The sequence below is a fragment of the Macrotis lagotis genome, chromosome 3, assembly GCF_037893015.1.
Source record: "Macrotis lagotis isolate mMagLag1 chromosome 3, bilby.v1.9.chrom.fasta, whole genome shotgun sequence".
Classification (NCBI taxonomy): domain Eukaryota; kingdom Metazoa; phylum Chordata; class Mammalia; order Peramelemorphia; family Peramelidae; genus Macrotis; species Macrotis lagotis.
This window is the reverse complement of record NC_133660.1, coordinates 166,799,336-166,820,631: the sequence shown is the minus strand read 5'-3', so window position 1 is coordinate 166,820,631 and position 21,296 is coordinate 166,799,336. Positions and strand designations below refer to the sequence as shown.

At 35.4% G+C, this 21,296-nt stretch overlaps 1 protein-coding gene across 1 annotated transcript in view; it reads right to left on the bottom strand.

The window, feature by feature from the left end:
* The window catches only part of TXK (TXK tyrosine kinase), a 62,513-nt gene that overhangs the window by 35,540 nt on the left and 5,677 nt on the right, over positions 1-21,296 (bottom strand). The window contains exons 2-5 of the mRNA XM_074229500.1: positions 6,289-6,337; positions 5,903-6,005; positions 4,786-4,991; positions 658-723 (exon numbers count right to left, since the gene is read on the bottom strand). Coding sequence (XP_074085601.1) covers positions 658-723; positions 4,786-4,991; positions 5,903-6,005; positions 6,289-6,337 — 424 coding nt within the window. The remainder of the gene's footprint in view (positions 1-657; positions 724-4,785; positions 4,992-5,902; positions 6,006-6,288; positions 6,338-21,296) is intronic.

The following is a 21,296-nucleotide window of genomic DNA, read 5'->3' as shown; positions in this document are numbered from 1 at the left end:
AAAATATCAAGAATCTCTAAGTCTTCTTTAAGTTCTAAAATGTTTAAGAACAGGTAAATAATATGGACTCTGATTTATGGATTTGTTTAATTCTTCCATGCTACAGAAATAAGTCTTAGTTTGGCTTTATCTAAATAATACACTTTCTGCTGGAGATTAAATTTTGTCCCATTTACCATTAACTGAATTGTTTCACATTCCATTTTTTTAATGTACTTTGCCTAATGTTTTCTTTATCCTATTCATTATTTCAATACTTTAAAAGAGTAGACAATAATAATTGGCATTTATTTGGCCTCTTAAAATTTGCAAAGACTTGGGTTCCATTTTTATGGTAAATTTCAATACTAGGGTTAATGATAAATTAATATGAGGTTTTGGTTTTTAAAAACCCTCTCTCTTTGACAGCAAAAAAGGGGTCACCGCAAAATACCCATATTAAAAAAAATAAACCCTGGAAATCACATCTCTAAATTAGTTTTGAGAAAGATTTCTTTGATAAAAAAAATTGTCTTGATTACTAAAATTGTTCAAGGTGGTACTTCCTTTTTCAAAAACAAAAGTCCCAAACAATTCTTATACTTAAAACTTTTAACTACTGAACTTTTTTCAGGTTTTATGAATAGATTACAAACCTTATTTTGAGAGAACACTTACTCATATATTTCTAGGTTGGTTAGCCTGTATTCCGTCACATAGTTACTAGGGACTATTCCTTCTTTCCTAAAACAAAAAACATCAAAAGGTAATGTAAATATGCATTTATAATAATTAATAAAATAATTATAACCTTGTTAACAAAATAATCAATACTTTAGAATAGGAAGAGACCCTTAGAGATTATCTCATCAAATTCTTTCCCATTACAGATAAGAAATCTCTGAGAGATAAAATATCTTGTCTCAGATAGACCTAAAATTAATTGGAAACTAAATAACCTCATTTTAAAGAATGAGTGGATCAACCAACAAATCCTAGAAAGAATTAATGATTTCATCCAAGACAATGAAAATAATGAGACAGCATGCCAAAACTTATGGGATACAGCCGAAGCAGTTATTAGGGGATATAGTATATCTCTAAATTTTTACATGAATAAAATAGAGAAAGAGGAAATCAATGAACTGAGCAGGCAACTAAAAAAGTTAGAGAAAGCACAAGTTAAAAATCCCCAATTAAATACCAAATTGGAAATTCTAAAAATTAAAGGAGAAAATAAAATCAAAAGTAAAAAAAACTATTGAGCTAATAAATAAAACCAAGAGTTAATTTTATGAAAAAAACCAATAAAATAGATAAACCTTTGGTTAATTTGATTAAAAAAAGAAAGAAGAAAACCAGATTACTAGTATCAAAAATGAAATAAAGGTGAATTCACCACTAATGAAGAGGAAATTAAAGTAATAATTCAGAATGATTTTGCCCAACTGCATGCCAATAAATTTGATAATTTAAGTGAAAAGAATGAATATTTACAAAAATATAAATTTCCCAGGTTAAAAGAAGAGGAAATTAAATATCTAAATAATCCTATCTCAGAAAAAGAAATCAACAAATCATCAATAAACTCCCTAAGAAAAAATCTCCAGGGCCAGATGGATTCACAAGTGAATTCTATCAAACATTCAGGAAACAATTGGTTCCAATTCTATATAAAGTATTTGGAAAAATAGGTGAAGACAGAACTCTGCATAATTCCTTCTATGACACCAATATGATGCTGATACCCAAACCAGGAAAAGTCAAAACAGATAAAGAAAATTATAGACCAATTTCTCTAATTAATATAGATGCAAAAATCTTAAATAAAATTTTAGCAAAGCAATTATAACAAATTTTCACTAGGATAATACACCATGACCTAGCAGGATTTATAGATTGCTTCAATATTAGGAAAACTATCAGCATAATTAACTTTATCAATAACAAACCTAACAAAAATCATATGACTCTCTCAATAGATGCTGAAAAAGCCTTTTACAAAATTCAACACCCACTCTTACTAAAAACATTAGAGAGGGTAAGAATAAATGTATTGTTCCTTAAAATGATAAGCAATATCTATCTGAAACCATCAACAAGCATTATATGCAATGGGGATAAGCTAGAAACATTACCAATAAGATCAGGGGTAAAAGAAGGATGTTATTAATCACCACTACTATTTAATTTTGTATTGGAAATTTTAGCTTTAGCAATAAGAGGCAAAAAAGAAATTGAAGTAATTAAAATTGAGAAGGAAGAAACAAAACTCTTGCTATTTGCAAATGATATGATGCCATACTTAGAGAACCCTAAAAAAATAATCTAAATACTGGAAACAATGAGCAATTTTAGCAAACTCATGGGATATAAAATAAACCCACATAAATCTATATAGATATATATTAAATCTATTAAAATAACTTTTCAATTGGGAACTTACACTTCTATATATTATATATACATTTCTATATATTACTAACATGATACAGCAGCAAGAGTTAAAAAAAGAACTCCTATTTAAAATAACTTCAGACAACATAAAATACTTGCAGACTACCTGCCAAAGCAGAATCAGAAACTATGAAAACAACTATAAAACACCTTTTTACACAAATGAAATAAGATCTAAATAACTGGGCAAATATCAGTTGTTCATGGATAGGTCAAGATAATATAATAAAAATGATAATTCTACCTAAATTAAACTACTTATTTAATACCATACCAATCAAACTTCCAAAAATATCTTGTCTCAGGTCACATAGGTATTAAGTACCTGGATTGTGATTCAAACCTAGATTCTGATTCTAAATCAGTGTACTTTTACTCCTACCATGCTATTTCTCATATTTATATGGCATTTGACAATTGTGCTCTTTACCTTGTCATGACATTTATCTTGGGTCTAGACATTACCCCAAGCTTTTAATAGCAATAATAATTGTATATTTTATTTTTTCTTAGCTATACATGTATGTATACACATACATACACACATATATAATGTTGACATATATTGCTATAAGATTTGAGAGCCCTAGAGAAGAACTACTGAAGAGATCAAGAAAAAGGGTAAAAATCCCACATGTACAAAAATATTCACACAGTTCTTTTTTTTTGTAGTAGGAAAGAATTGGAAATTGAAGGAAAGCCCATCAATAGGAAACTGGCTAAACAAATGGTGGTATATGAATGTGATGGAACACTATTGCTCTATAAGAAATCATGAGGGGGGAGGCTAGGTGGCGTAGTGGATAAAGCACCGGCCTTGGAGTCAGGAGTACCTGGGTTCAAATCTGGTCTCAGACACTTAATAATTACCTAGCCGTGTGGCCTTGGGCAAGCCACTTAACCCCCATTTGCCTTGCAAAAAAAAAACCCTAAAAAAAAAAAGATAAAGAAATCATGAGGGTAGGGACTTCAGAAAAGCCTGGGAAGACTTGCCAGAACTGATGCTGAGGTAAATGAGTGGAACAAGAACAATGTACATATTAACAATCAAGAACATTGTATACATTAATAACAACTTGGGATGATGATCAACTATGATGAACTTGTTCATTTCAGCAGTACAATAATCAAGGATAATTCTAAAAGACTTATGAAGGAAAATACCCTCCATATGCAGAGAAGGAAGAATCCAGAGAAGAGTTTGAATGAAGACCAAAGCTTACTATTTTCAATTTTGAAAAGTTATCTTATGTATTATGTCATTTTCCCTCTAATTTTGCTTTTCATTTGAGTTTGATTCTTCTTTCACAATATTATTAATATGAATTTATATTTAGCATAATTATATAGGTAGAGCCTATATTAGATTGCTTTCTGTCAGGGAGAGGGGGGAGGAAAGGGAGGGAAGAAGAAAAATGTAAAATTCAAAACTTTGCCAACAAAATGATTTCTGAAAACTACTATTGCATGGAGTTGGAAAAACAAATAAATATAATATTTAAATTTTTTTTAAAAATTGAGAAACCTAGTTGACAAAGTAAATGGAGTGATATACTTGGAATCAGGAAGACCTGAGTACAAATTTTACCTCAAAGAAGACCACACCAACCTTGTTGTTTATTATAGTGAAAGATATGTTGTGTCAAGACATGCTCTTCACTTGCCTTTATCACTCCACAGCCTAATTTGAAACTAGACTTTTGATGCTGGTCTAGATGCTGTGGTAGTCCTTGGCCCTTGAATATGATTTTTCCTCCCATATCAGCAATGAACCTCAATGTTCCAGCAATGCCAGGAAAAGCACCAGTATGTGATATCTGGTGACAATATAGCAACATATGGTAAAAAAAGGTGCCATGACGTTTCAGCAGCTTTGAGAGGCAACAACAGAGTTAATCCAAATCTGTCTTTCAATAGATTAGCCATCAGTATGGCTTTCCTTTCAGACATTCAACCATATTCTCCCTGGAACCCGAAGACTTTGATTTCTAGGAAGCTGCCTGGAGAGTTATGGGAATAAATCTTCTCCCAAGTACACCCATAGGCAGAATATGGCATGACTTCATTGCTCAAATACATCCTCATTCAAAGACTTTCAGGAGATGAGGGAGATGGTAAGTATTAAACAAATTTCTCAGAAGATGGCCAATCCAGTTTGGATTTAAAAGATATACACCAAGAAAGGTCAACTGTTTTTAGTTGCTGTGTAAAATTAGTTGGTCTTCATAGACTGGAGTCTTCCCTGATAATCAGAGGGAAGAATACGTGAGAGACTGGGTCTTCTCTCTGTATCATGGTTTTTTAGAGAATAAAAGAATAGATTGACTGGAAACAAGCTGTTTGTCTTACCCCATTAGGTCTCTTGCTTTCCACCAGTGAGGATTGTACTTCTCTAATATGAGGTACTCTTCTGCTCTCTTTAATGCTAAATTACACGGTTCCCAGGGAAGGAAGTCATAGAGAGCCATAACTCGGATCTTCTCCTCATGATCTTCTTCTTGTGGGAGGGGTGGCAGCGGTTTTCTTTTGGATGGCTGAATGCATCCCCTACTGGACTGTAGAAATAAAAATCAAGAGAATGATATTTGTGTATACTTTATCACTTGATCTTTGATTTTGTCAGAGTAGGGAACTCCTGTTATAGAGATTCCTTCCGCCAATCATAGGTTTTATATCCATTGCGCCCAAGGATTTTTTTCAGGACCTGGAGACATTTCAAAGTGACTTGCCAAGAATCACATAGAGCATCAACAGGTACAATTTGACCTCATGTCTTTCTGACTCCAAGTCCAACATTTTAACCCTTGCAGGGCAATAACTAAAGTGATGGTTATTACTTTATAGCATTCTTTATAAGTTTGACCTCCAAGATCCATGGGTCTCTAGGTCTATGGTGCTATCATCCAGAAAAACATGAGCAGAAGTCATATAAGAGGATGGCTAAGATTTTTGAGAGAAGGAGTTTCCTTACCCAGGAGATCTCTACCAGTGCCATCACATGTCCAACACACATTCCTATCTCTATCCCCTTCCATATCACATATTATTTGAACATGGTGACAGTTGATGAAATTGAATTCTCTGCCAATACCACACTGGTTATTTTAAGTAAAAAGTTTCAAAAAAAAGGTGTCTCCCAAATCTTGCTCTGATTTATGGGAATTTTCTCAGTTTTCATCTCCTAGAAAATGAAACCAGTTAACAACTTTCACTACTTGTATTTGGACTCACCATATTTGGGTGGCCACTTTTTTTCTCACCATTGAAACAAAATCTAATATTGAGCAAAAAATCTTAGTAGATATGATATCCTTGATCTCTTCAAAATCCCAATTTTCAAATTCTGAATAAAAGCATAATAGATTACTTTAAACAAGTTTCCTTCCCCCCCTTTACTTTAGTGGGAAATATGAAAAACAAATTCTTTCACTAATATTCTCCTTAAAATAAATGGTTACCTACTCACTCTGTTCTTATGAGCAGACACATAGGATAATTGCTTTGGGTACCAAATGTAGTCTTCATTTGAATGTCCATCATTGTTCAGGTTCATTTGTGTTCTCCTTTGCCTGATGTTGATGAATAAAAATATCTGAAATCAATATCCAATTCAGGGTAGCTGTAGAAATATACTAAATATGTACAAGGTTAGTAGAAAAACAAATGATTTCCATTAAATTTTATATGTGGATATTATAAAAAAAAAGAAATAGTTTTTAAATAAAGGGAAGAAAGAAACTAAGCTAGTAGACTGTCTTGTGCTATTTGGGTGATCAGATGATATTAATAAATGATAGCAATTTGTGCATCTAATAAATTTTGTGAAAAGTATACAACTTAAAGTTGATTTACCTCTTCTGAACTGAGCAACAGCAACAGAAAATTGACTGGATAGTATTATCTGAAAGACAAAACATTTTCAGCTGTTAAAAAAGAAAAAACCAGATATTAGATGAATTAAAATTGATTTCAATAGAGAAAGAACTCCTTAGGGAAATGACAATAATTATGTCTAAGAAGTATATCTTTAAATGATATATGTACAAAAAATGACAAGGTTTATACACTATGTCATTTGTGGTAAGTGTAGGAGACAACCACCCTGAGAAACTAGGGCCTAAGCTAGGAAAATTAGATTGTATGACACCTTGGTTAATGTGGTTTCCCTTCTCAAGAGTCTCATCCCCCTCAGTTGGTTTATACATTTCCTTTAACCTGAAATATGGTAGACACTGGCATCAGACTGCCCAGCATGACAAACCTTCATCAGAGAAGATGTTGAGGTCTATGAGTAGAGAGGAAGTAGCTCAAAGAAAATGCAAGATGCACCAGTTTGGATAATACACCTCAGGTGTTCACATGGACTATTTGTCTTAATCCTGTGGTAGAGTATTCCAAACTCCTTTTAGTTCGATCAGCCACAGTTGGACACATAGTGATGTCACTTTGGTCTTCTTTGAGAACTAAGGATCAACCAACCAATCAACTTGCTAATAGTGAATTCCCATTACATTCTGTTTTATCTAATTAACCAGTTCTAATACTAGAACAGATGCAACAAGGCCGCATCTTGGGCCCTAAAATTGGAATTAGGAAGACTTGCATTCAAATCCCACCTCAGTCACTTTACTAGTTTACTCAGGAAGGTGAGTCTTCTTGACTCTGGGTTCCAACTTTCCACTGCCCCAATCGCAACCTTTAACCTAAGTTCAAATCTAGTCTTAGACACTTACTAGCTATGTGACCCTGGGCAAGTCACTTAATCTCACTTGTAAAATGAGGATAATAATAATAGCAACTACCTCCCAGGATTGTTAAGCATGTAGCCCTATTGTTATTATTATTATTATAATCTTAATTCTTGAGGCACATCTATGATTATCACTTGAGTAAAGATTTATCAAAGAATATTTAAAGGACTCACTAAGGTTTAAGTTCCAGAGCAGGTACCATTCTCCAAGGTCAGGTAAAAAAATAGTAAATTTAGAGGACTTACAAATAGGTCTTAAATAGCAAAGCATCTTCAACTCGTGTGGACATTGAAGAGGAACTAAGGCAGGAACATCAATGCAATACATATTTAGAAGCACCTATTATGTGGGCCATTCTGCTAGGATTTCAAGTATATAAAGATAAAAATGAATTAGTACCTGCCCTTAAGAAGATTATTAATCTAGGATGGAGAAGAAAGGGAAAAAAATAGCTCACTAAGCAATAATAATAATAATAATAGCTAGTATTATATAATACTTTGGGATTTGTCATGTACATTATATATGTCAAAGGATCCTCACAATGGCTATAAGGTGTTGTTTTTTAGTCATTCAATTTTGTCTGATACTTTGTGACCTCATGAATCATAACAAGGCAGACCCTTTTATCTTCTACTGTCTCCTAAAAATCTGTCCAAGCTCATGTTCATTGACACTTCCATGACACTTATCTATCCATCTCATCCTTGGTTATTTCCTTTTCTTTTAACCTTCTATCTTTCTCAACAACAGTCTTTTCCAATGAGTCTTGTCTTTCATTATGTGTCCAAAGTATTTAAGTTTCAGCTTCAATATTTGACCTTACAATGAAGAGCTTGTTTCTTTAAGTATTGACTGATTTGATCTCCTTGCCATCCAACAGACTCTCAAAAGTCTTATCCAAGACCATAATTTGAAATCACTGATTCTTAGTTGCTGTTTTCTTTATGGTACAATTCTCACAGTCATACATGACTACTGAAAAGCCACAGCTTATCTTTGGAAACAAGGCAATAAACTCTACTTTTTAGTATGCTGTTCTGATTTGCCTTAACTTTCCTTCCAAGTGATCTTTAAATCCAAGAATAAAAAAAGTGTAAGGAACTCCTGCCTCCATTTTTGTCCCTCTATTTGCCAGGAAGTGATGGGACCATCTGACAAGATCTTAATTTTTATGATATTAAGATTTAAGCCAGCTTTTATATTTTCCTTTTTCATCCTCATTAAGAGACATCTTAATTCTTTTACACTTTCTGCCACTGAGTGGTATAGTCTGCAAATCTGAGATTGTTAATGTTTTCTCCTGCCAACCTTAATTCTGGTTTTGATTCCTCTAACCTGGCATTTCATATGATGTACTCTGCATAAAAGTTAAAGTGATAATATTCAGTGCTATTGTACTTCTTTTTTTATCTTAAACCAATCAGTTGTTTTATGTTCAGTTCTAACTGTTGTTTCTTGACCCACAAACCAAGAAACAAGATGATTTGCTATTCCCATCTCTTTGAGGACTTGTTACATTTTGTGCCAGTTTTGTCAAAGATTGTATAATAGACCCTAGTATTATTCCCATTTTATGAATGGGAAACACTCTATGGATGTGAAGTCACACAACTAAAGTGTCTAAAGTAGGTTTGGAACCCAGGTCTTCTTTGCTACAAGGAAGTAAATTAAAAGTATATTCATTTCAAGAGGGAGAGAATGTTAACTTGGAGAGGTGGAGATGAGGTGAAAAATTAAGAAGTCACCAGAGGTGTGGTACCTGGGTTGGGTGTTTAAGGAAGCTAGATTAGGAAGGAATTATTTTTATTTTTTTCTTCTTCAAGATGGGACGTACCCATTTCTCTGCCAATCAATCAATTAAACAATATACATTTATTAAGTACCTCCTATGTGCCAGATCCACAACTATTGGGGAGGTTATTGTTTTAGAGTTGCCTAAAGCTTTGAGCAATGAAATAGCTTGCCCAGACTCATCACAAGACTGGTATGTAGAAGAGTCTTTCTGACTCTAAGGACATAGTTACACCACCCTGCCTCTCTCTTTTTTTTACTGTTATGGTTTCTCAGTCCTTTTCAGTTACCTCTGACTCTTTATGATCCTTTTGAGGGTTTTTTTTTAGCAAAGATACTGAAATGGCTTGCCATTTCTTTCTCCAGTTTATTTTACAGATGAGAAAACTGAGGTAAACAGAGTTAAGTGACCTGCCCAGGGCATACAGCTAAAATGTGTTTTAAGTCAGATTTAAACTTAAATAGATGAATCTTCCTGACTCCAGGCCCAGCATTCTATTCACTGTATCACCTAGCTGTCCCCAAGATGCCTCTTAAAATGTTTTAATATCCTCAAACATGCAAGATTGAAGAAGCAGGGCATAATTTGAAAGTTGCTTAGAGATTGGAGCAGAGACATTGGAAAATTTGAGAAAGATAATTTACCTAGGCTTACAAAATAACTGTTCAGGGACAGATGTAAGATATGTACTTGGGACGGTAGAGAGAAGAATCCTGAGTTGTATCTCACTGTTGATCACAATCAAAGTCTTGGCAAGGAATTTTAAAATGGGTGAGCCACGGAAAGGTGATGTGATCAGGAGGTGTTAGTGGAGTAGGAGACAAAGATGGCTAGTGGAAATAAGCTGTTTTTAAACTCTCACAAGAAAAGAAGGGGTCAGAAGAGAGCAATAGACTGTAATATCCCTGAGAGTAAGGCCAATTTCTTTTCCATCCCCTGAGCCTAGCAGGTAGCAAGTCTTTAATAAAATACCTATTGATTGATTTATTGTCAGTGGTAATGGAAACTTCAGAAGGTATATATAAGAGGCAGGTAAAGAAAGGCTGGATAGAAGCAAGAAGAAAATGGGGGGAAGGGGTGATTATAGATTAGAAGTTTTTTATAGTCCAAAGAGGAAGAGAGTGCCCTTGTTCTGAGCATGAAGGTCCATCCTGTGTGAAAATTTCTTTCAGACGTGTGAAGATATATAGGCAGTTTATTATACCAGTGCTGATTTTATGCAAAAAATAGACCAAAGCCCTTGTCTGAACACATACACACACACATGTGCACACATGCGTGCACACACACACATACACACCACTTAACTTGAAGATGGAAGACACAATATAGACATGGCATGGCATGGAAAATATGACTGGACCTCCCACTCAGATTTTCAGTTAGGGGAGATGACTTAGCTGCTGTTTTCTACCTATAACTAGCCAGTCCTTCACAATGGCTCCCCATAGCTGATAGAATATGCAAGGATTTTTCTTGGGATGGAAAGCTAGAATTCTAGTCCTCCTCTTCCTGGGACTACTACCCATTTTCTTATCACCCTAAATATATTGCCTTTCATCCTTTAGTGCTAACATTTCCTCCAGACTATTGGTGATATCTAAACTGGCTTGGTTTCCCAAAGAAGGTACATGGTTCCTCCTCTTGATCTCAGAAAAGCATTCAGATTCCTACTTTAATCTCAGAACTATCAGTTACAGAAACCACAAGACCATGCCTCATGGTAGAGATGATAACCTATCTCCACAAATCCTCTCCTCCTTGCCAAGTGAAAAGTCATTTGGGGTTCTCCAATTTTTTTCCCTAGGTAATCTGCAAATGAAAATTTCCTGTCAAATGTTCAGTGCAAACTGTACTAGGTAAAGTTCATGGTGTTAATATGCTTATTCCTTATTTTTGTCTCCTAGTACCCGCAACTTCCTTCTAAACTCATCTCAAGCATCTTTCTTTTTCTAAATCCATCCCAATGAGTCCTTTTACCTATTCTCATCCACCTCTTACTCAAGAGGCCTTTGCTAATTCTCCCCAATTGTTTATGCCCCTCCCCCCCAAGTTACCTTGTATATCTTTTGTATTTACTTCAATATGCATATGTAGTTTAACCTGACAGAAGGTAAATATATTCTCAGCAGCATCTACCAGGTGTTTAATAAATACTTGTTGAAATCAACTGGCAGAAGTAGTTTGGGGCTCTCTTTCTCAGAAGGGAATTCTAGGAGACCCCAAGGGAATCACAATTCACATGCAATGAATCTAGAATAATGCGTGTGACAACTCAACTAATCAATCAGCAGTTATTTCTAAACTCTTCCTCTGTAAAATGAAAGTGTTTATGCAATGCTGTTCTACATTTATATAGGGCATTAAAATTTCCTGTATATTCTCTTATTTAAAGCCTTACTCACTTTACAGAGCCCCCAGATATATTTGTGGGGATAGGAGTGCAGGAACCAAAAATATTGTTGCCAAAAAAGAAAAACAAAAATAAATCCGTGAAGCATTTTTTAAAAAAAGGTATGGGAGGGAGCAGAAGGAAATTTGATGGGAAATACAGATTAACAAAACAGTTTTGAAAGTAATGTTCTGTATTTATTATATACTTTGTTTTTAGGCTTTTGCAAGGCAATGAGATTAAGTGATTTGCCCAAGGTCACACAGCTAGGTAATTATTAACTGTGAGGTCAGATTTGAACTCAGGTACTCCTGACTTCAGGGCTGGTGCTCTATTCACTGTGCCACCTAGCTGCCCCTATTATATATATTTTTATATCAAAAATAGATTTTATATACATTTTGTATTATAAAGTATATCATATACTTTTTATATGATATAGTGCAGCTACATGTACTAGATTTAAAGTGTTACAGATTCTGCTTTTAGTTCCACTTTGTATATGGAAATATTTTCTCCCTTTTGATGCTCATTAAATTCAGAATAAAAATATATATTTTTTAAATTTTAAAGAAGACTTTTGCTCATTTCTGTCTCTGAGACATACCAATTATTCTTCTCACCCTGGACAAATCATTTAACTTCTTAGAGCCCTATACAACTCTCAACCTATGTTTCAGAAAAGGTGTCCCAGTGTGATCTGACATATTGGAGACAATTTCCTCACCAGGATTTCCCTCTCTAAATGAAATCACAAACCAGCTTTAAAAAATATTTATAAATGAGAAAATTGAGGTTCAAATAAGTTATAATGAGAGATTTGAACCTACATTCATTTCATTTAAGACAGTGCATGGTCTTAAAACTCATATTATTATTTAATCTTTCTCATAAGCAAGTTCCCCCACTAACCACAGGTTCTTCCAGCATAGAGTCTGACATAGGTAGGTGCCTAAATAAATGCTGGGTGATTGACTGATTAACAGGAATTGTACTTTGTAAATTTATCCTCAACAGTTGTGAACGTAAAGCCTCAGGCAATGCAGGCACTCAAGAAGTATGTTGAATAATCATCTTCATACATTCCTTTATTCTCTTCTTGGACAATTAATTGTATAGACTAACATCAGCTTTGGGATGACCACAGAAAGTAAGGTTGATCATGACCTTTAACCAGGCAGAGTAGCACAATTCAAGAATCATGTTCTTCCAGACAAAAACATTTATGGTAAACCACCTCAAAGGTGATTTAGAAGTTCATGTCTTCCTTTAAACTCCCTTTAATAAAAAAAAAAAATCTATTATCTGAAATAAGAAGACTAAACTCCAGGTAATAAGAGGAATTAGTTTCTAACAAATAGTTACGTTACATAATTTAGTGGTAATGTAATGTAATTTAGTAGTAATGTAATCAATTTAGTTATATAATTTAGAGGTAATGTAAAAATGTCTGGAGAATGTGTTAAAGATGAGACAAGATTAATCCTATCAAAAAAAAAAAGCTAAAAACAGTGGGCAAATGCTGGACTGGAGTGTGACTTTTGAGGGCTTCTGTTTCTTCATCTGCAAAACAAAGAATCTAAACTAGATTACCTCTAAGTACCCTTCCTGGTATAAACCTATAAACCTCCTTTCTAACTGGGGAGAGATCAAAATGTACTCAAGAGAAGTAGGACAATTAGTTGAATTACACAAGACAAGTCTATTTCAATTCCTGATTGACATCAGCTCTGGGCTAGACCTAAGCAAAATGAAGAAGTAAGTAAGCGGTTTTTCCTTGGGCACACTACAACCTCTATCGTGATCCTCTTCTGCTCAGTCAACTCTTTCTATTGTGCTCACTATCTCTCCTTTTCTGCAGTATTAAAAAGCTCTAAAGAAAAGCTCTACCACTCCCTCACAATAAATCTTGAATAACTTATATAAGAATTGAAAGATCTTAGCCAAAGGTCTCTACAATTTAAAAGACTTAAGGACAGAGGAATTCAGACATGTCAGGGGAATCCATCACCATTATTCCTGAAATCATCCCAATGCACAACTATAAATCATATCCTGTGGCGTGTACAAAGATCCTGAATATAATTAAGCAGAATCAATTAAAAGCTCCTTTGTCAATACTGCTCACCTTTTTCTGGACACCTCCACTTTTCCGCAACATCTATTCTAGGAGTATGACCTTTGAAACCAAAACACTTAATTGAGGAGTAGTGAATAGAACCCTCGACTTGAGTTCAAATCCAACCTCAAATACCTACAAGCTGTGTGACTCTGGGCAAGTCACACTTAACCTCTGTTTGCCTCATCACCTCATCTGTAAAATGATGATGACAATAGCACCTACCCCATGGGGTTGATGGGTAAAATGAGATAATTCTAAAGGGCTTGGCACAATGCCTAGCACAAAGTAAGTGCTTTATAAACATTATTATTATTATTATTATTATTATTATTATTATTATTACTATTAATTACATCCTCTAACCCATGAGTGAAAAGCAAATGCTACTGAACCAACAGTTTAGGCTGGGACTTTGTATGCTGAGAAGGGTTCCTTCCAAAGAGGGAACCAGGATTTGATAAGGGCAGAGCAAGAGTGAGAAGGTATACATCTTCCTAGTCAGCTCTGCAAAAAGCAGCATCATTTTATCTGAAGTTAATTCTTGGGATTTATGCCATATCCACTTTTTTTTTTTAGTTTTTTTGCAAGGCAATGGGGTTAAGTGGCTTGCCTAAGGCCACATGGCTAGATAATTATTAAGTGTCTGAGGCCAGATTTGAACTCAGGTACTCCTGACTCCAAGGCCAGGACTCTATCCACTGCTCCACCTAGCCGCCCCTATGCCATATCCATTTTAAAAATGTCTTGTTGATATTTTTTACTTTTAAATTAGTGTTATTTACCAAGAACACTCCTCTTCTTTCCCAAGAGTCCTCTTTTATGAGGGAGGAAAAGCAGCTAAACAAAGTAAACTTACATGGTGGCTTTGAATGATATCCCATTCAACAATATTTCCCTCCCTGTAGTATACCACCCCTTACCAGAAGGAGGAAAGACTGTTTCATCATCAGCTCTCTGGCTAAATAAGGTTAGACACTGGAATATGATCTGGATTTTGATATCATTATAGTCCCTAAGAAGATAGTTCTCCTAGTTCTGCTTTCTTTGATCTGCACCAATTCACAGATATTTTTGAATTCTCTATATTTGTAATTAATTTCTTACCAAACTATAGTACTGAATCCTATTACCTTTCCTTACTACAGTTTGATGAATGTCCATTTTGTTTCCACTTGTTTGCTAGCATGTGGGGATTTTTAAAAAACATAAGTCTCCCAGATTCACTGAGATAAAGAACATATCCTAAATTAATCTGCCTTTTTAGATTTCCAATGTCATTGCCACAATATAGAAGAGCTTACTTCTATACATAGGATATTAAAGGAGAAAATTAGTCAAATCTGACAGTTTAACATTCACAGAAGATTCATTTCTTTCTATTTAAAAAAAAAACCCCCGAGTTGTGGCAGTATTTTTATAGCCTTGCCAAGGAAGATGAAAATCCATTAGGGAAAGATGTGACTATTGGCATGACATTAATCAGTCCATCCCATTGTCTTGCCACAAGATGGGAGCCTGATCAGCCTCTGCCTGTACTGAATCCCTCATGCCCTGCTCCTTATCCTCTAACAAACACATTCCATTTCTCAGCAAGGCAGGGAAAGGGCATCATATCTTGCCATAATCTAACTGAGCCTTAGAGATTTGCACATTATGTCTGAGGTTGGGCAGATGAAGGGTGAGACAGACTATCTTGTTTTACTTAACATTTACTTTTTTCCCCCAGAAGGCCTTCCTAGCCTTGTAAAGAGCCTTTCATCCTTTTCTCATCTCTAGAAGGCAAATCCCAGCAGAATTCTATTAATATTCTACCTCCAAAGGCTGCTGCTTTCTGCCTTTGTAAACACTAGAGGGAACCAGAGGACAGCAAGAGCTGAGAGCAGCAATTTCCAGATGGAGTAATTGTTTTCCTACCAATATTTGCAAATGTGAGAGATTGTATTTGTCCCAAGGCAATAGAATAGAATGAAGCTTCACCACTCCTGCCCTCAGTTTCCCATATCCTAATGGTTACACTAATTTCTCCTGTGGTTCTGATTTTCTAGCTGATAGTTTTGTTTCCAATGAGTCCTTAACCTAATTTGTACTTAAGGTCAGGTGAGATTTTAGGGTTTTCATGAAAGCCTGGATATTTAAAAAGAATTTAACCTAAAGAAACTTCAGCAATAATCAAATTAATCACCAGACCTCTCAATTGACCCAAAGAGGAAACATAGTCAGATTCCACTATATTATATGGGCATAGAAAGATGAAATCTTTTCTGATATTTATATTGGTTCAATGGTGACCTGGAAGAGATCGAGTTGTGTGACAATGAAGCAAAGGCAAAGGGGAAAGAGCACTTTAATGGAAAAACCATCCTCAAACATACCATGGGGGGGGCAGCTAGGTGGCACAGTGACTAGAGCACCAGCCCTTGGGCAAGCCACTTAACCTCATTGCTTTGCAAAACAAACAAACCTAAAAAAAATATACCATGGAACACAAGCAGAAATTCTGCTAAGGTTCAGCATGAAGAGTTGTGTTATTGTGAATACAAAACAGCTGAGAATTTTCAGGGAATGAGATGATGATCTGAAGAAATCACCAAATATGAAGATGAGAAAATGTTGTGCTAAATACTGGAGCTTTTTTTTTTAGGATAAGAAAAACTTTTTAAAAAGAATAAGAAGAAAAATGTGGCCGAAGAGGAGGTCTTGGGAGAAATGGTTAGCAAAGAACAAGTGATTCTGATGGGGACATGCTTGAGGGGACCTAGTTCTGACTGAGTTGACCTTAAAAGGCTATGTGGGTCCCTTCCAACTCTAAAACTTCTATGATAGCATAATATTTTACAGGTGGTCATAATACATAAATTAGTGAATTCATTTCATTATTTAATTCTTTAGTTATTATATAATCTTTAGTCACCTAATTCAAACTCTTAGTAATAAGTTTAGAACAGGGGCTTTTAACCTTTCTTTTGCCGTGGATCCCTTTGGGAAAGTCTATGAACCCTTTCTCAGAATAATGTTTTTAAATTATCAAAGGAAATGCTAACTTTCATTTAGAGGTTAGTGAAAAGTTTATTTTTTTTCTCTGTCCAAGCTCATGGAGCCATTGAAATCAGTCTTTGGACAACCCCTGCTTTTGAACCACCAGTCAGTCAGTCAATAAATTTGTTAAGCCCCTACTACACATTACACTAAGCACTAGGGGAAAAAAAGAAAGCAAAAGTCCCCTGCCAAACACATCATATAAACAACTACATACAAACTATTTTGGAGATAAATTGGAAATAATCAACAGAGGGAAGGCACTCAAATTAAGGGTGATCAGGAAAGGTATTTTGTAGAAAATGGGATTTTGGGTAGGGCTTTAAGGAATCCAGAGAAGTTAGAAGTAGAGATGAGAAGGGAGAGAGTGGAACAGTCAGTTTTGAGAGATGGATTGTATTGACAAGAAACAGCAAGACCATTTGCTGGATTGAAGAATATGTTTAGGGGTATAAGATGTAAAAAGCCTGGAAAGAAGAAAGAGAACAGGTTTCCAAGGGCTTTGAATACCAGAGGTTTTAATTCTTGAGATGATAAGGAGTTATTGGAGTTTACTTGGGAGTATGAGGCAGGGATGGAGTTTATGGATCTTGATGTGACATGGTCAGACCTGCACTTTAGCAGGATCACTTTGACAGCTAGAGGATGAACTAGAATGAGGAAAGACCTATGACGGGGAGACCAACCAACAGACCAGAACAATAGACCAGATATGATATGAAGTAATATCACCTAGCATAAAGTAGGATGATGGGTTAATGAAACACAAGGTATTAAGTTTTAGTGGATAAAGCAAAATATGGCAACCTACTAAACCATAGAGCAGATCTGGTGGTTCATGGTCCCATAAGTAGGTGGGAAGAAACTTGGGGAACTTGGGAACTATGTAAAGACTGTGGCCACCTAGAAGAAGCTCTAAAAAGAAGTGAGAAATCACTGAAAGAACTTTATGTTCCAAAGAGACACTCAATTTTTTGTCTGTGGCTAGTCCTGAGTTCTTAGGACTCTGATCATCTTTGCATTTGGGGAAGGACAATTTATTTCTTTTACAAAAAACAGTGCAAGTCAGATGTTCTGCCTGCTATTCTGCTTATTTTCATTTATTCCCCTCCCTCATGTTTAGTGCAAATATTTTTTTCTCAAACATCCCTTCCAGATATAAAATTCTGTTATTCACAAGTTCCACTCTGTAGTGTTGTCAGATGGAAAGTACTCTTCTTGAAGAAATGTGGGAATTAGGGTGCTTAGAGATAAAGTCATTTTCCAAGGTCATATAGCTAAGAATAGAGTTAGGAATAGTGCCCCCTAGACTTCTGACTTCTAGGCTAGTGCCCTTTACATTAACACCATAGTTCCAAGAGGCAGTACCCTGGAAGGAGTGCTGAACATGAAGTTAGCAGACAGGTTCTAATTCCATCCCAACTAAGAAGTGCCAGTGTGATCTTAGGCATGCCACTTAATTTCATCTATAAAACAAAACTTGGACTATATGGCATCTAAAAATCAGAAAAGGAAGCCACTACCTTCTGGGTGAAAGTTGACTATGACAATTAATGGAATCATGGAGAAGGGAAGAACTCCTTCTATCCCCTAACATGAAGGTAGCTCTATACATTGTTCTACACGGACACTTTTTAACCACCTTCTCCACAAGCTTTCAACAATCTTTCCTCTTTGGAAGCCCAGATCGTTGGTTTTTGCAACACCTCTCTCAGTCCTTGCCATTCTTTCCTGACCTCTAGGATATTTCTCCTGGTATCAAGAAGAAAACTAATTTGATCATTTTATTTTTCAAGTGCTAATGAGAGTGTTAGAAAATAATCTCCTCGGAGTTAAATATTCTTCTCTGAGACAGAGACTTAGTCTTAATTGGCCAACCTAGGAAAGTGATTCTAGGAAAGGAAAAAACTATATGGAGCTAATAGGGCCTAGTTGTAGTATCTTTAAAATCATACCCTATAGACTGTTCCCTAATCCTTTCAAAACCATAGCCTCCCTGTCAGGGATCAATATTTCTCTTAGTTTGACAGGGTGTCTTTAAAATATTTTTTAAAATACTCAGCACCTGTGTTGAGAAATACATTATGTTGTGGCTATCTCTGTAATATTTCTTGGCTCTGTTACAGGAACAAACCTAAATATAACCCAAGCAGAAGTAAAACCCTTTTTTCTTATACTAATCATATCATCAAAAAATTAGAGGTTTTAGTGGGTGATCATTGTCTATTATGGACAGAATAAAAAAAATTTACTTACAAATATATCTCTGACAAGCAAAAGATTTTTCAATTCATTTGTTATTATGTTATAATAATAGCTAGCATTATTTATCACTTTTAGGTTTACAAAGAGCTTTTCAAATTTTATCCTTCAACATACCTGGAAGGTAGGTGTTATCATTATCCCCATTTTACAGATAAAGAAAGTGAGGCAAACAGATTATAAGTGCTTTGTCCAGGGTCACAGAGTTAGTAAATGTTTGGTGCCAGATTTGAATTGATGACTTCCTGACTCCCGAGTCCAACAACACACTATCCATGCTGCTCTCTTGCTATTATATATATATTAATATTATTATTAATTATATTAATTTACTGTCTCATTCAAGGTCACAGGATGATCATAGGATTAGAGCTGAAAAGAATCTTCAATCTCATATCAATCATACAAGCTTTTATTAAAAGTGTCTACCACATGACAAGCAAACTGTTAGGTTCTGAGAATTGAAAGAAAAAATCAACCTCCTTGGCCTAAGGGAGCTTATATTATATAAGGAGAGGTGGTGTTAAGGACTAGACCTATGTAATTGAGCAAAGGAATAAGAAAACTCAATCTACCATTGCTGGTCAACACTTTATCTACAACTTATCTTCTCAGACAGTAACCTAGACCAAGAAGAGATTCTACAAATTGGTCTAGGGTCACATAGTCAGTATGTGTCAAAGGTGACAAGTGAAAACTTGCTCCTTGGAAGTAAAGCTATAGCAAATCTGGATAGCATACTAAAAAGCAGGGATATCACCTGGCTGACAGAGATAGATGTAGTCAAAGCTATGGTTTTTCCAATAGCAATGAATGGCAGTGAGAGTTGGGCTATAAGGAAAAACTGGGCAACGCAGAATTGAGACTTTTGAATTGTGATGCTGGGAAAGTCTTTTGAGAGTCCCTTGGAAAGGAAGACATCAAATTAATCAATAATTTAATAAATTAATTCAGGCTTTTTATTGGATGGTCAAATACTGAAGCTGAAGCCTTAAATACTTTGGCCACATGAGAAGATGGGACTTACTGGAAAAGAGCCTGATGTTGGAACAGATTAAAGGCAAAAGGAGAAGGGGACCATAGAGGATGAGTTAGAGAGTGTTACAGAAGCAAGAAACATGAACTTGGACAGTTTTTGAGAGATAGTGAAGAAGGGTCTAGTATTTTATGGTCCAAGGGGTCATGAAGAATTGGTCATGACTGGATGACAACAGTAACAACTTCCTAGCTCTGAAACCAGTTTTCTATCTACTACTTCACAGTTGCTCGTGTGTGTGTGTGTGTGTGTGTGTGTGTGTGTGTGAGAGAGAGAGAGAGAGAGAGCATATTATAAAATTTTATAATCATGCAATATAGTTTGAGGGAAAGAAGGACTATCAGCTAAGCTGATGAGGAAAAAAGGTCCCATTTGAGCTGAAACTATGATAGAAGCCAAGGATTCCAAAAGTTCAATCCATTTATTTTACAAAAGAGGAAACAGAAGTCCAAAAGTCTCCTCCCCCCCCCCCAAAGTCACAAAGGTATTAAACAGCAGAGCCATAATTCAAGCCTATATCTTTTAAGTGAGATAAAAATTTTCATGATGTCATAAAGCAGTAAAAATGCACAAAGAGAATGAGGATAGCAGCAGCACTGGTTTTTGAGTCTGAGGTTATGGATTTAAATTGTTGCTGACCTTACTATCAACTTGATCTTGAGAAAATCATTTGACCTCTCTGAAATTCAGTTTGCTCATCTCTAAAATGAGGGGGGTTGGAGTAGTTGACCTTTGAGCTCTTTATTCCCTTCCAGCTCTATGCCAATGACCCTATGTCACAACTTCCGTAGCCCTAAACTTTCTCAGAACAATTAGCTGACATAGTGAATAGAGGGCCAGGCCTGGAATCAGCAAGACTCATCTTTCTGAATTCAAATATGGCCTCACCTCAGGTACTTATCAGCTGGGTGACCTGTTTTGCCTGTTTCCTCATGAAAATGAGCCGGTGAAGGAAATGACAAATTATTCCAGTGTCTTTGCCAAGAAAAGCCCCAAATATGACCATGAAGAGTCAGATGTAACTGAAAGGACTGAACAACAAGTTTCTTCACATGCAAAAATGAAGGGGTTCAACTTCTTAGATTCCTTCCATCTCTTTCAACTAGGATTTTATGACCGTATGGCCTATCCTTGTCAGGTAGCCTTTGATTTTTTATTAACTATGTCCCTGTAGACTTGGTGAAATAAAAGTTGAAAATTTTAAACAATGAATTTCTTAAACATACTTGAAGTATTCTGATCATAGAGACCACATCAATGTTGCAAATGAAAATACACAAATGTGCACTTGGAAAAAATATTAAATAATAATAATACCACCTTGTGTGGTTTATTCAGTTTTATCATTGCTGTTATCCTTCATTGCCAAGGATACAATATACTGCAAGGCCATTTGGATCAGTATTAAGCCTCACACTGCCTCAGGTACCCTCACCAGGAGAACTATCCTGCCACAAGTGTCTACC